The sequence below is a fragment of the Blennius ocellaris genome, assembly GCF_963422515.1.
Source record: "Blennius ocellaris genome assembly, chromosome: 5".
In the NCBI taxonomy this organism is placed as follows: domain Eukaryota; kingdom Metazoa; phylum Chordata; class Actinopteri; order Blenniiformes; family Blenniidae; genus Blennius; species Blennius ocellaris.
The window spans coordinates 23,121,140-23,135,343 of NC_137654.1; the positions used below are offsets into that span (position 1 = coordinate 23,121,140).

The following is a 14,204-nucleotide window of genomic DNA, read 5'->3' on the forward strand; positions in this document are numbered from 1 at the left end:
TTGGTCGCAGCTCTTGCTTCTAAATTTGGCCGCATTTCTTACACTCATTCTGTTACTTAATGTGAAGCAAGAAACTGACTGTTATCACGCTACGGTATATGTTGCCATGCACATCTGTTTATATTGTTGACACCTGCATACAACACTTGGACTCTCACACGAGTCATGGTTACACTGCTTTCTGCTCATATTTGAGTCTTTGTCGAACAATGTTTACTTTGTGGAAGTGTGGGGGTGTTCCATGGTTGACTGACATTTTCAGTAGCCAATCATGCTGATTGTGCAATCACACACCCTTGTAAATTCAAGCTGCTATCCACTGCTGTTGGTAGATGCACGTGAAGCTGAATATGCAATTCTGTTGCCCGCAGGATGGGAAAACGCCCTCGGTGTGTGATCAGTAATCAGGCAATTTACATTGTTTTTCAGGAAGATAAAACTCTATAAAACGTCGTCGTGAAAATTGAGGAAATGTGATTTTCCTTTAGGAATTGTCACATATCTTCAATCCTTCACTGATTTCTTTAAACCATCAAAAGCTTTCTCACAGCATGGCTAAAATAATATTTTGTTATATTTTTTTTATTGATCCTGGGCTCACAAACATTGCAAAAAATCTAATGGGAGTGTATTTGGGTGAGTAATAAGACTTTACAAGAAAATGAATAAATCCATTGGAAAAAAACAAAACAACAAAAAACGGACTAAATTAGTGTCCTGTAGAACATGTCTGAAATATAAGAAGGTTTTATAACTCAAAAGGAGTTCTATCAATACATGCACTAAAAGCATTAAACAAGAAGAAATGAATGTGGAGATGCACAAAGAGTTGGTAATGAAATTAATTCGCCACTATCCAGACCAGGGAGTGCAGCAGCTGAGAGCCCCTGAAAGAGCTGAGAGCTGGAAAGTGGTTTCCACACAACAAACACGCATGCATTCACAGCACCCCATAAAAAAATGAATAGAACACATATATTCCACAAATGCACAGCCAGGTAAGTGCAGCCTGTCCTATATTTGTGAATGAGGCTCGCTCCAGCGGTGTGTTTTTGAGCTAATCATAGAAGCGGAGAAACGGAGACGGGCTTTGAATCCTGGGAGAAAGTGAATATTTTACACATGGGAACAAAGCAATTGGTAGAGCAAAATCCGCTATGGGAAATTGTAGTGTGCGCATCTTATGGGGCAGCAATAAGAAGCAAAGATCGAATGAAACAAATTATATGCATATGTAACAAATTGTGCTTGTTATATAACCTTGGGAATTGCACATGCATCACTGGGACAAGGATGAAATCAGGCTTTATGGGTTAACGTATAGGCCTTCTATTAAAAGATTTTATGATGGCTATATATAACATTAGGCATTCAAAAGGTTTGTATTGAAACTTTGAAATTCTCTACTTTTACATTTCTTTAATAATTTGAATGTGCTCCTGTGTCAAATGATCTTGCCATCATATAGATATAGTATAATTCTCTCTGTAAATATTGGGGAGCATCTATTTAAAGAGACATAGCTGCCTGGTTCAAAAATTGCTGTGACTGTTGCAATGAAATCTCTCTATCATCCACGTGGTTCATCTTGGCGCCGGGTTCCCTTTTGTACCCGACTTGAAAGCTGTTCTGAGTCACTACAAGTGCCAGAACAGCACTCTGCTGACAACACACAGCAGACTTACAGTCACTTACATCTCTCACCCTGTTAATGTGCCACATCAGGACACAAGTGAGCCTGGCTGTTGAAAAGTTTGTGTGTCACATGGCTTGGTAGGTTTCAACATCATTAATAATGAAAAAGCCACTGAACTTGGCACAAGTGATATAAATAAGTTGTGCGTGTGTGCGTGCGCGTATGTGTGTTACTCCCAATGAGAGAGGAATAACATGGCAGTGTTTAATTGGTCTGTTGGTGTATAATCAGAATGGATCTCTTCATTCAGATGTGATTAGGGCCTGGTGGAGATTTGAAAACAGTCTTTGACCTGCTTTTTATTGGATTGTTCCTCAGTTGAATGTGTGACGATGACATGCTCGCACGCCTCCAAACGCACTTTACTGCGGCACTCGTTCATAAACCCAGACGAGCATATGACACAAGCCCACAGCTGAGGAGCAGACCCAACGCTTTATCACTGCAACTGCGATAAGAATTCAGGATGAGGACGCTCTTGTCTTATTTATAGCTGTTTACTCGTGCCCGGTGAGGTTTTGCTTTGTGATGGATGGCGGTTGTTATGTTTCAGAGTGTCTGTGAATGAAGAGCTAATTGAAATCTCACATCATTGGGATGCTGCGTCCACGGCGGGGGACCGTCTGAGCGGCGTTGGTTGTATTTTTTTTTGTGGTTTTTTTTTGTTTATTGAACAGATTTGGTTTGACACACACGAAGGCCAGAGCAGCTTGTCAGCGAGCTGCAGCACAATGACTGACTGGAGGTATTCTGGAAAGCCTTGGCAAGGTCTCTGGCTTTTATTTCCCTGTAACCCTCCGCGGAGAGTTGGGGATGCGTAGAGGCGGGGATTATACAGCTCAGCCATTATTGTCCAGATGACAATGAGAAGAATACGGCTTGGCTGGGCTGTTGTTGTGGAGGTCACAACCTCCGTCAGAGAGAGTGTCTCAAAAGAACACCAGTAAGCAAAGTGTCCCCAATCAATTTGAACATTAACGAAGGCTGACTGCTTGTTGGGATCGCAGGATGATTTATGAAGCATAACGATTAGCCAAATGGATTAACATAAAATATCACAAGGAGAGCAAAGGAAACTGCGCTCCTGCAGTTTTGTGTGGAGATGAGGTATTTCCTGTAGTAGCTACAGGGCCACAGTTTTCCATCTGAATGCTGCACGTCTTGCTCCAACAGTACAAAGTGTTGACTGAACTGTGCTTAATCCTCACGGAAGTCGAGCCGAAGAAAGGGGAGGTCGTCCTTCGGTGGCGGGACAGGCCACGTAGGGCCGGGCCAGCTGATACTTGCCTGCGGTGATGAGAAGTGACAGCGCTCTGTTTTCAGAGCCGGTCTTGCAGCGTCTTGCACCCTCAGCTCGCGCGCCGCTCAGGGATCACATAAAATACATCCTCGTCTCTCGCCTCTCTTGCAACCCTTGTTGCCATGGAGAGCGATGCTCAACTTGGATGCGTAGGACACTGAGCCTGCCGTCTCTGTCCTTGTGCGAGTTCTTTTTGATTTCAGGTCTTAATCAGGCATTGTTCTGAACCCCCCCCCTGCAGGAATTTAGACGCAACACGCCATGTGTGGAGCATATGGTGGAAGGAGGTGAGGGCGTGAGTCGCATGTCTCTGTGGAAAAGCACTGCCATTTTTTATGAACTGCGGGTGTTTGTGCATTACTCACTGCAGTGACGGTTCTGAAACAAGCTCCGAGTGTTTGGCCCCACTACATTATCGGTGTAACTAAGTAAAGACGGGAAGAAAACTCTGACTAATTCAAGGTTCATAGCTCTCGACTCAGCCGGAGCAGAGACATGATTAGCATTTTTTGAATTAATAATTCATTACATCCAAACAGCAGCAAATGGCAGCAGCAATGACACAATTAGCTCTGATATTTCTCAAGGCCTCATTGCAAGAGTTCTCATACTGACACTTTGGACAAGATGAGTTAACGTATGGCAGATAATTACAATTTTTTTTTTCTTTGTCATTTCAAACGCTTTGACAAATGCACAACTGTGCGAGGAGATATAGCTTTTATGTATTTTTTGATGAAGAACTCATTACCGGAGGGCGGCCGGGGCGCTGCAGGTTTTAAGGCAGCGTGCTGACAGGTTGAGAAATGTGCTCGGCCCATCAGAGACATGCAGCCCAAAGGTGGCCTGGCTCCGTGAGAACTCCGAAAACAATACGGAGAAAGAAACAGGCTATCTGTGAAGGACATGAGAAATGTTGCAGTGAAAACAAGAAGACAAAACTTCAGAAACTTTTAGACACTAAACGCAAACTATGACTATACAGACAAAACAGAGGGACTCTCCTGATGTGACCTTTCCTTTCCTGTTTGTAACGGGTTTGTATTTCATTCAGCTAATTTTACTGTTGATCTTATTTCTGGCTTTGTCTAACACAAAGTGTCTTTATTGGGATAAATCTGACCCGAAAAAGGATAACACACTTTAATGAACTATCAATAAAAGGCCTATTTTCTGTCTCGTTGCTGGCACTTCTAGTATTAAGTGCTATTAGCAGCTCTCTGTTTGAATGCCACTTTAAACACTAGTCTGAAATACTGCAGATTCAGTCGCCTTTGTGCTACTTCATCAATAGTCATTTAGAATTTATATGCATTGTAAGTCTGCAGGATTGTGAATTAAATATCAATATAAAATGAATCGCCAAGTTCAGTTCCACGTAATTAGTGTAAACTTAATTTTTAAAGCCGCACAATTCAGGTACATTAATGTTGTGTAATATATTGCATTCAAGGGTAAACGTGATGTGTAAAGGAGTCATGCAGAACACAGTGGGCCTACCATTTATTCAACATGTTTGCTCTCTGGATGTTTGTTTTTGCTGCCGTTTCTTGTTGAACTTAGTTTTCAGATTATTGCTCAGCTAATTAATGTCGTGCAGCCGAGTGTATCATTTATCACATTAACCCACACTGTCCTGATTGCTCAGCTAATTTTGTCACAACCACACTACAGCGATGCCACTCTTCTGATCAGCCATAACATCATCGCCACATGCCTGATATTATCTATGTCCCAATTTTGCTCCTCTAAAGTAAAATATTTGCTTTGTGTATTCTGACATATTTCTAACGGAACCAACATTCGGAGCGCGCAAGTCAGCCTTCGCTTCCCACATACATAAATAAACCTTGGCCTCCTCTGACCCTGTTACTGGATCACTGCTTTTCTTCCCTTATGCCACTTTTGAAAGATACTGACCGCTACATACTGGGAACACGGAGCGAGAGCTGCGGTTTTGGAAGCGGCTTTGAGAGGGAGACGCTTTTTCCTTCTTCTGAGACGTCAACTTTGAGAACAAAGTGTTCACTTGCTATTCAGCATCTTCCGCCCTTTGACGATGAAAAAGAAACAATTATTGTTATGTACTTCACTTGTCAGTGGTCGTATTGTTATGGCTGGTTAGTGCAACTGGGAGAGACAATTCATGAGTAACTAAGCAGTTTTCAATTTTAGTAACTAGTGAAGTCACTTCATACTATTTAAAGGAGTAACTAGTTACTATTTACTTCATAAAGACAATACATTTGATTGATAAAGCGGTTTTTAATGAAATTCAGACACATATTGTCAGTCATGTTTTATCATTCAAAGCAAAAGCATATATATTTATAAGTTGTAAGTGTTTGTAACAAGTTTCGTTCTTCCTGTAGGAAACATGTGTCTCTGCCAGTGGACATTGGTGAGAAGCCGGGCCGGCTGGTGTCTGAAGGCTGCAGAAGAGTCACGCCCTGCCGCAAGTGGAAGTCGGCGTCCTTTGGGTACAGTAAGACACTATTTTTCGCCACGATATGATTGATGCCTAAATGGTCCCATAAGCAGCGTGGCATCTCGCGGCACAGTGTTTTTCTTGTCTTGCGCTTGTTACTGTTTTAAAGTCATTCTGGCTCATATTGATGCCTTGCTAATTGGCCTCTGTGTGCCAGATGTATTGGCCGTGACAGCCTGACAGTTGCAAACTTTGCTGCGCCCGTACGTTTGAGGTCTGCAGCTGTTCTCCAGTCATCCGCTTTCTTATGACACAGCAATTTTGACTGCTGCAGTGTTGTTGTTATTTTCTTCTAATGCGCGTGTACCGAGCTGCTCAAATCAAACGCACCGTCGGAGGGGATCATTAGTCGTGGGCTTAATGAAATATGATCTCTGCGTAAGAGAGCCTTCATTGTTGCTCACCCATTTGCCCGAGCAGAGCCTGGATGTTGAGAGAGTTTCTCCACAAACGAGCAGCGGGGAGGAGAGCATCAGTGAGGCTGACTTAGGGGGCTTCAAAAGGCTTGGGAGGGTTTCAGAGACGCCTCCCAGCGCTGTGTGCCTCATCATCAAAAAGCAATGTGCGCCTAATCCATAGCCCACTTCTGGATCATGTGCAGCCCAAAAATAAATCCCATTGCATAGTGGGAGCATGTTCTATTTTTAAAGAGCATTGCTCAGAGGTTTCTGATGAGTAGGAACATCTGCGGGTTGTTTTTAGACTTTTGTAAAACTGCAGAAATGAGGCGATTGCTATTTCTTGCTGACTGATGCCTCGCTCATTTGCACCCTTTCTCAGTGAGATAGTTGCTCGCCAAGTAATTTTCAAGCACAGCTCAAAGCTAATCGGTTAAATGGATCATGACTGTAAACAAGGAAGATGGCTGTGATCAGAGGTTGATTGTTTTCCTCTATGCTTACAGAGATACACAGTTTAGTTGATTACTAATTGATGAGAGAGCAAAATGACATTCATAATGTTATTATTCTGACTTTGTTGACTATTACTGTGACCCAGAGGTAGACTTCGGATTGCTCCAGTAGTTTGGATCAATTTGGGGAATAGTTAGTGGCATGCACATTGCGGTTTGTTTATTTCTTTGGCGTACTTTGCATTTGGAGACAGTTTGAAGGATAGAAGTGAATGTGAGTGGGCTGCACATAGAAAACTGAATAAAAGCGCCTCTTTCAATTCAAGTGTCAGAATCACAGTCGCCAACACACTCTGTGACATTTAAAAGAAAAAAAAATGAAAGCATAAATGACAGTTCTTTCTGAAAGTTTGCTAAATGGATCATAGCGTGAGTCAAACTGAAAAGAAACATTCATTGTAAAGACCTGAGACACCGCTGCTGCTTGTCATCGCTCACTTGGTTTTTCGATGTTATTTCTTTTCGAAAGGCAGAAAGCTCACTCATGGTTCTGTGCCACATCTGACCCGGGAAGTTGCACTTAAGACCACAGAGTCACTGTGATATGACGTTTTTTTCACGCTGTTCGAAAAGCAGTGCAGAGAAATGTTGGGTAATCACTCTCCGTTTGAGCAGCGTAACTCTGCGGGGCTCTCGGCAAATGATTGATCTTTGTAACTGTATTTTCTCGCCAAATTTGTGCAGCACTGACTGATCGAGACAGAGTAAAATATTAATTACAGTACAATTTGCACTGTGCTCTGCCATGCCCTCCAGTATGTTGAATCACTTCACTTGTTTTTGATGTGTTTGACGGAGTGCACTGGGAAATGTTAAGGATCATTGTAATCATGGGAGGTGTGTATAGGTGAAGCATGCATTTCTTTCCATTTTTGTTGCAAAAAAAAAAATGGCCGATTGGACCCATATGCTTGATGGTGCCTTTATAGAAAAGTTTCTGTTATTCCTGCAGAGTTTGAAAGAAAGAAGGCATTAGGAATTAATGGGACTTTTGCTTTGGTGTTGCTTACAAAGTCTGGCTTGTTCGACAGGCTGAGTGCCAGAGTGTAGTCTATCTCTGGGGAGGACCAATCAGATTCAAAGCAAACAATGCGGCTGGTACATTTGAAACTGCACAAACCTCCTCTTGGACTGTTGCATCTGTACATTTTTTTTCCCCTCAAACTTCACGTAAATTACTTTGTACCTACTCTTTTTTGCAGTCTTTCTTTCTCTGCATACTGCAACAAAACAATTACATGTACCAGTAGCGTTTGATCAGCTACGGATCTATACAGGTAATGTAATAGCTCTGTTGTATTAATTTATTTCCTCTGCCTAAATGTGTATGTCTGACTCAGTGTGGTGGGAGCGCCGGCGAGAATGATTTTGCATCTAAAGTTTAGAAATACTATCAGAGGAGGAATCGTGGCTGAATAAGCTCAGTAAACATTTACCTCCAATACCACAGATATGGGGAAAAAAACAATCAAAATGAAATTTCAGGAGCACAAATAGAAACTATTGTCTAAACAAACAGTTCTGTATCAAAACCTCCCTAATGTGCACAGTGCTCCTGACCAATACGATGTTTATTCTTGAGTATGCAACATGCTGCCTGAAGCACAGCAAATAAGAAATTAATTTCAGTTGCACTCTCTTTGCGTTCACACTCTGCATTTTACCCATCGTACCGAGCCCTCAGAATTTGTTAAAACTCAAGGTGACATCCTCAAATTTGTTTTAATGAACAAGAACACTTGATTAGATTCAAATTAATCGACAGAAAATACAGAAAAGCAACAAACCATTGAGATGGCGAAAAAGATTATTTCTTTAAAGCATGTATTTCATATTAGAAGAACTTTTTCTTTTTTTAAATGCCCCAAATTTGATCTAAACTTACTTGAAGTGTGGCCTTCGTTGAGGAAAATCAAAGAAAATTTGGAAATGTAATTCCATTAACCGTCAGCTTCAGCACCCTGGACAGCGAAATGTTTTATTTAATGTGACTCTGAGGATTCACACATGAGCACTCACTGGTATGATTATCCAGCCGCATGACTGGGATGTAACGGCTATGGAGACGCCGCTTTTGCAATGGAATATGTGAACCAGAACAAAGGTGGTAGATTACCTGACCTCTGTCAGAGCGCACACGTTAAATATACGAACAGGTTCCACAAGGTGTTTAATGTCCTTTGGTTCTTTCTTGTCAGTCAGCAGCTGGCAATAAAGCTGAGCCTCGGAGCAGAATGGAGAAGGAAGGATACATCAGCAAAATATGAATAATAAAAGAGCAAAATGCAATAAAACTGTGAAAAGGGAATTTGTGAAATGGAATAAGTGGAATTTCTTTCATTGGAATTATAAATTGGATTTATTGACTATCATTAGCTGCAAAAATGTCTCAACTGACAATCTAAGTAAAAGCAGTAAAAATGGTTTTCCCGAGCTGTTGCTTTCACTCTGAATTGTAGGCTGCACTAAATTAAATTTGAACTTGAGTGAAGTGCAGCAGAGAGATGCAATAAACATTGTCTGTGATAATATATTGAAAAAATAAACCGCAAGTCTAAATGCCTGTAGTTACTCAAAAAGGAGGACAAAGTTTACTTTAAACGAAGTTCAGTGTCAGAATAGCAAAAAATACTGTTGCTGCTGCAGGAAATAGCTGCTGCTTATGAGAATGAAACGGATTTCTGACAGAGGAAACATTCAGTTATTGGAATGCGGTAATCCCATCCATCGGTCCGTCAATCCTACACACATATAGGAGTCAATTTAAAGTCCATCATTTACCGTTACATGCATGTATTTGGATTGTAGAAGAAATCAAAGATGCAGAAAACCCAGACAGAGGAAGAACAGGAAGAGCATATAAATTCCACTCTATTAGGCCCTGTTAATAGCAGTTTCAATCAGTTTAGTTGAGCAGTTCAAGTTTATATCTATATTAGTAAATATTTGTGCAGTGTTGAGCTGCTGCAATGACTAAATTTCCCCCTGTGTGATTAGTGAAGTCCAAACTTACCTTGTCTTATCTCATTCCAGATATGTATTGATGGAAAAAGAACCTAAATCCTATATTGACTCTGTATAACCTAATGATTTGGGCTTTATTTGATACAGTAACAATTGGGTCAACCAAAGCAGTGCAATGGTCAATGTAGGGCGTCGGGACTTTCGGTAGAGAGATGCTGAACTGTTTGTCGTGACCTGCAGACACACACCTTATCTAACTCTTGACTGCCTCTCTCCATTCGTTTGTGGCTACGTGCCCTACTTAACCAACATAACGTCACCTTCACGACTGGCTACGAAAGCTGTGTTCTCAGTTATTTCATCCCTCTTCCAAACATTCAACTCCTCTTTGAAATCACATTGTTTTTCATGTTTTCTCTGCAGTTAGCTCCTCCACCTGTGCTTCCCTGCTATCGTTTCTATTGTAAATTGTCTTTTCACATTCACTGTTGTCCTGCTCGTATTGTCTCTGTGTCACTGTGTGTTTGTGTGTGCGTGCGTGTGCTGAACAGTGAGAGGTGAAAGCAGGAAGTATGTTTATGTCAGATTGAGAAACCGAAACTGGAGCAGTCAGCCAGTCCAATAGGACTGCAGGATTGCAGCTTATTGTGAGACGGGATAATTGCTCTGTACGCTTTACTGAGGGAAAAGAATCTGAATTTATCTGAAGGAATGTGGCTCTGACTTGAAAGAAAATTGTACAAAAGCAACATATTGTGTTCTATAGGACCAAATCTAACGTGGAAATGTAATGGACCTCGTCAGCCAAGGGGGATAAAAAAAAACCCAACCTTCTTCTTGTGTTGGTGCCAGTTCCTGAATTTTATTAAGCCACATGAATTAAAAGCATGTCTTGACTGATTTGAGTGTTGCATGTACAGTAGCTTCTGTATGCATTGCCTGCAGCTGCCTTCTGCTTCAGTCCCATCCAGAGTGAGGACCTCTCTTAACCGAGCTTAAGGCTGAATGAATGCTTCTAAATACCCAAGATGCCGTCCATCTCCTTCTCCTTCACGTAACACCTTTCTTTTGACCCCCCCCCCCAATATTCTTTCTTCTTTCACTCAATTATTAAAAAAAACAAATACAATTTCCTCATCTGTCAACCATTACCCTCCTTTTCTGTTTCATCAATGAGGGAAACACATCTGACTTGCTTAATAGATCCAGGCAGGGGTTATTCACAGAGGTAAAAGAAGGATCTTGGTGGTCATGGTGAAGCATAAATCTATTTGCAAGTGTTTACATCCTCCTCTTCGGGCTCCCATGGTATTACAAAAAGGTCATAAAGTTGCCCGCGATTGCAGGGCTTCACTTCTATTCCCGGTTCTGATTTGGTCTCTGACCATTACAGATCTGAAGCCCCCCCCCCCCCCCCCAATCTCCTTTCATGTATAAATAATCTATGTGCTCTACAATCTTCATTAAGTTGAATGATTATTTCACAAGAGAACCTGTGATTATCTCCAGGCCCTATAATAATACCACTGCAGAGCCTATTGATTCCTGGCAATGGCCCGTCTTCCTGCGATCACAGACCCCCACAGTCTCCCCGCTGATCCAGCCGCTGTGTTATTTGCTGACGACTGGAGGCAGCAGGGCAGCTCATGCGACTGTGATCCAGCCGCGGGGGGAGAATACGGTGGTCAGATGACTTGCGCTGTCGAAATGAAGTATTGCCATATGTAGGTATACGTGATGCCTGCGTCAGAGAGGATGTTGTTTGTTAAACTGCAGTGTTTCCTCTCTGTTGACTCCTGATAGCATGTGAAGTCATTTGGAAAAGGGCTTAACAACACAGTAAACATTTATTGTATGCCTCAGCAAACAGTCCTTCGTAAATGAATGAGTGCTTGTTGTGTAGACGGGTTAGTTGTGCAGTGTTGGGTTAAAAAAATAAATAAAAATTCCAGTAATCAAAGTGTCTTTCACCACTCATAAAATTCAGCGGGTTGTATGAATTCTTTCTTTATTGGACCTTTTTATATACTGCTGGTATTGTAAACTTCTGATTTGACCCGATGGGAAATCACAACTGCACGATGATTTAACAGGCCCGTGAAACACAGGGCCCACTTCCACAATGTGTTTGAACTCTCAGGAAAGCTCCCGGTCGTCTTTTGAAGTTTCCAGCTTCTGTTTCGTCGTCACATTCTCTAAGAGTTAATTAAAGGCTCCACACGGTGCTCAGAAGCTCAAAAGTCCCAGTTCTGATTCGTGAGCTGCACACACAGGCCATGTGGCTCAGGATAAGTTGGCTTGACTTTAAGCTGAAGTTCTTTTTGTGCTGCATGATTTGTACTCCAGTCACTTCTTATGTTGATTCTTTTGGCAAATGAAGAGACGCGGCAATGTGTTATTTATTTGTTTGTCAAACAGTTACTTCCTTATATTAACAATTCTATAACGTTATGCCTATTGTCATATCATATATTCCTAATTCGTCAGTCTTTTGTATAATAGTCATCATACATCAGACGTCTTGACAAGTAGTTTAATATTATTAACATATCCATTTCTACAAAGACCGTCAGACATCGATCATGGGCAACTATGAATAAATACAAGAAGAATGTACATGACCTGATTTGACATGACATTTGAACATACACGCAACAACAACTTCATGTACATTCGCATATCTGTACGGGCCATTTCCTCCATAAATAAAGTCCATATGTATACATGTTTGTAGCTTAAGGACTGTTGTCATATCATGAAATCTTAATATAGCAAATGGAAAAAAGGTGAGGAAAGCACTTGTTTGCACAGACTGGTAAAGACTCTTGATAGATTTGGATTGAGGCATCAAACTACATTCTTCATGTTGATTCAGTCAGTTTTTACTTTGCATACCTGGTCTATTCTGCTCATTCCTTGTGAAATCCTTGCATCACTTGAGATCAGCCTCTTGTGTTTTGGTCAAAGCCTCCATCTCCAAACTGTTCAACATAACTGCTTACCACCTTTTCCTTCTGTCACAGATCAATTCTGACCCTCATCTCCATCCAGTCTGTCCTGCCTGTGCTCTCTCCTTTTTTCACACGTTCCACTGCTTTGTACAATTGTCTCTTTATAACCTGCTCTGTTTCATTATAGGCCTGAAATATTGATAAGCAGTCTATAAAATACAGGAATCACATTCTGGTCCATCGTCTCATGTGGGATTATTTACCACCTTGTTTTATGTCATTGAAAACAAAGCGCGTTTGTATTGTGCTCTCTTGATCACAAAATGTTATGTAAAACTATGATTTTTATTCTGCTTCCAGAGTTTTTATGGTTAAATTGAGAAAATTATACCTTGCAGTCTTATTCGCATTGCGACAGCAATGACTACAACTAAAGATGAATTCTGATCATGTGAGAGTGTCGAGGGTCTGTTGAGTGCAGTGATTTATGAAGACATGAATATGGGTAAAAGCATGATCGCTGGACATGTGGCAAGTGTGTGACGGGGCCGAGACGGTAATACAGACACACACAGTCTTATTCACACCTACGGGGAAGTTAAGAGGCCAGGGAACATGAGTTTCTCCAGAAAACCGTGTAAACTCCACCCTCGAAAGACCCCCAGTCCTCGCTTCGAGGTGGGAGCGCTAAGCACTACACCTCTCACTCAACATGTTGTTCATTCATTCAGTTTGTTCTGTTCTTATTCAGTCGTCTGTGTGAAAGAACACAATTACCTCGACAGTCACAATGACCAAGATGTTCCCTAACACAGTATTATCATTACAACAAGCACATGCCCTTCTTGCAGCTGCGACCTCAACGTCTTGAATCTTGAAGGAGTTATCAGCCAGTGGATCTTGACAGCAATTTGTCATGACATTGTCTACAACATAGTGCCATCGAAAGACATACTATACTTGTAAAATATTGATTTCAATGTATTTCTTTATAGCAGATACAGGAGGGGGATTGGCAATCTGTGAGGCACACGCTTGAGGAAGCAGCACAATTATCGCCGGCCATGTTTTTGTGTGCTCCTCTACAGGAAAGGCCAGAGTTTGTGTTTCAGTCAGGGCTTGAGAGATGCAATGTTATCAGTTGTGAATGCATCTCCTCAGCAGTAATGTAAAAACTCCCAGATGTCTGTTGACAGTGCACAGGTGTTGCATTTCAAGACCGACTCATGTGTGACACGGGCGTGATTTAAAAAAAAAAAAAAAAAAAAAAGAGTTTCGGCAACACAAGTGTGTAGGGCGCACCTCGAAGGAGGTAGAGAAAATATGTCATAGCATATTTATTGTCAACCAGCGCTGTGCTGTTCATCGTATTACCCATCTCCACTTTCCCTGGTAAATTAGATATCGTGAGAGATTAGTAATACTGTGCAACTCCATCTCACGGCTTATCCTTTCATCACTTTCATGCCACAGTAATATCAGGCAAAAGGCCCTCCGACCATTTCAGATCTGTCTCTCCGTCTGATAGGAGACATTTGCAATTCCATAGCTTGGTATCGCTGCTCACATACAGGGGGGCGGATAAGGTGGAAGAACAAGGAGCAGCACACTTTTCCTCAGGAAATAAGACTGAAGAGCCCGTTGAGCTCTCACACTCAAGGGAAGGGATTTGTCCTTGTATGTGCAATAAGATATTAACAAGATGCTGCAGCTGAATCTGTGCTTTGGCTGTATGTTGAAGGACAAGATTAGATTCATAGAATAATAAATGGCAAATCACCTTATAATTGGCCTTTCACTTCAAAATCATGTGCAGTCTAGTGAAAAACATGTTTTATCTGCTTATGAGTCAAGAGGTTTATGAAGATAATAAAATGAAATCCTTTTACGTA

The 14,204-nt window shown here is 41.5% G+C and overlaps 1 protein-coding gene across 2 annotated transcripts in view; it reads left to right on the top strand.

The window, feature by feature from the left end:
• The window catches only part of LOC308130810 (IQ motif and SEC7 domain-containing protein 1-like), a gene marked incomplete at its 5' end in the record, with an annotated part of 93,056 nt that overhangs the window by 19,424 nt on the left and 59,428 nt on the right, over positions 1-14,204 (top strand). For both annotated transcript variants that reach the window (XM_080497294.1, XM_080497298.1), the window contains one exon: positions 5,369-5,476. In XM_080497294.1, coding sequence (XP_080353420.1) covers positions 5,369-5,476 — 108 coding nt within the window. The remainder of the gene's footprint in view (positions 1-5,368; positions 5,477-14,204) is intronic.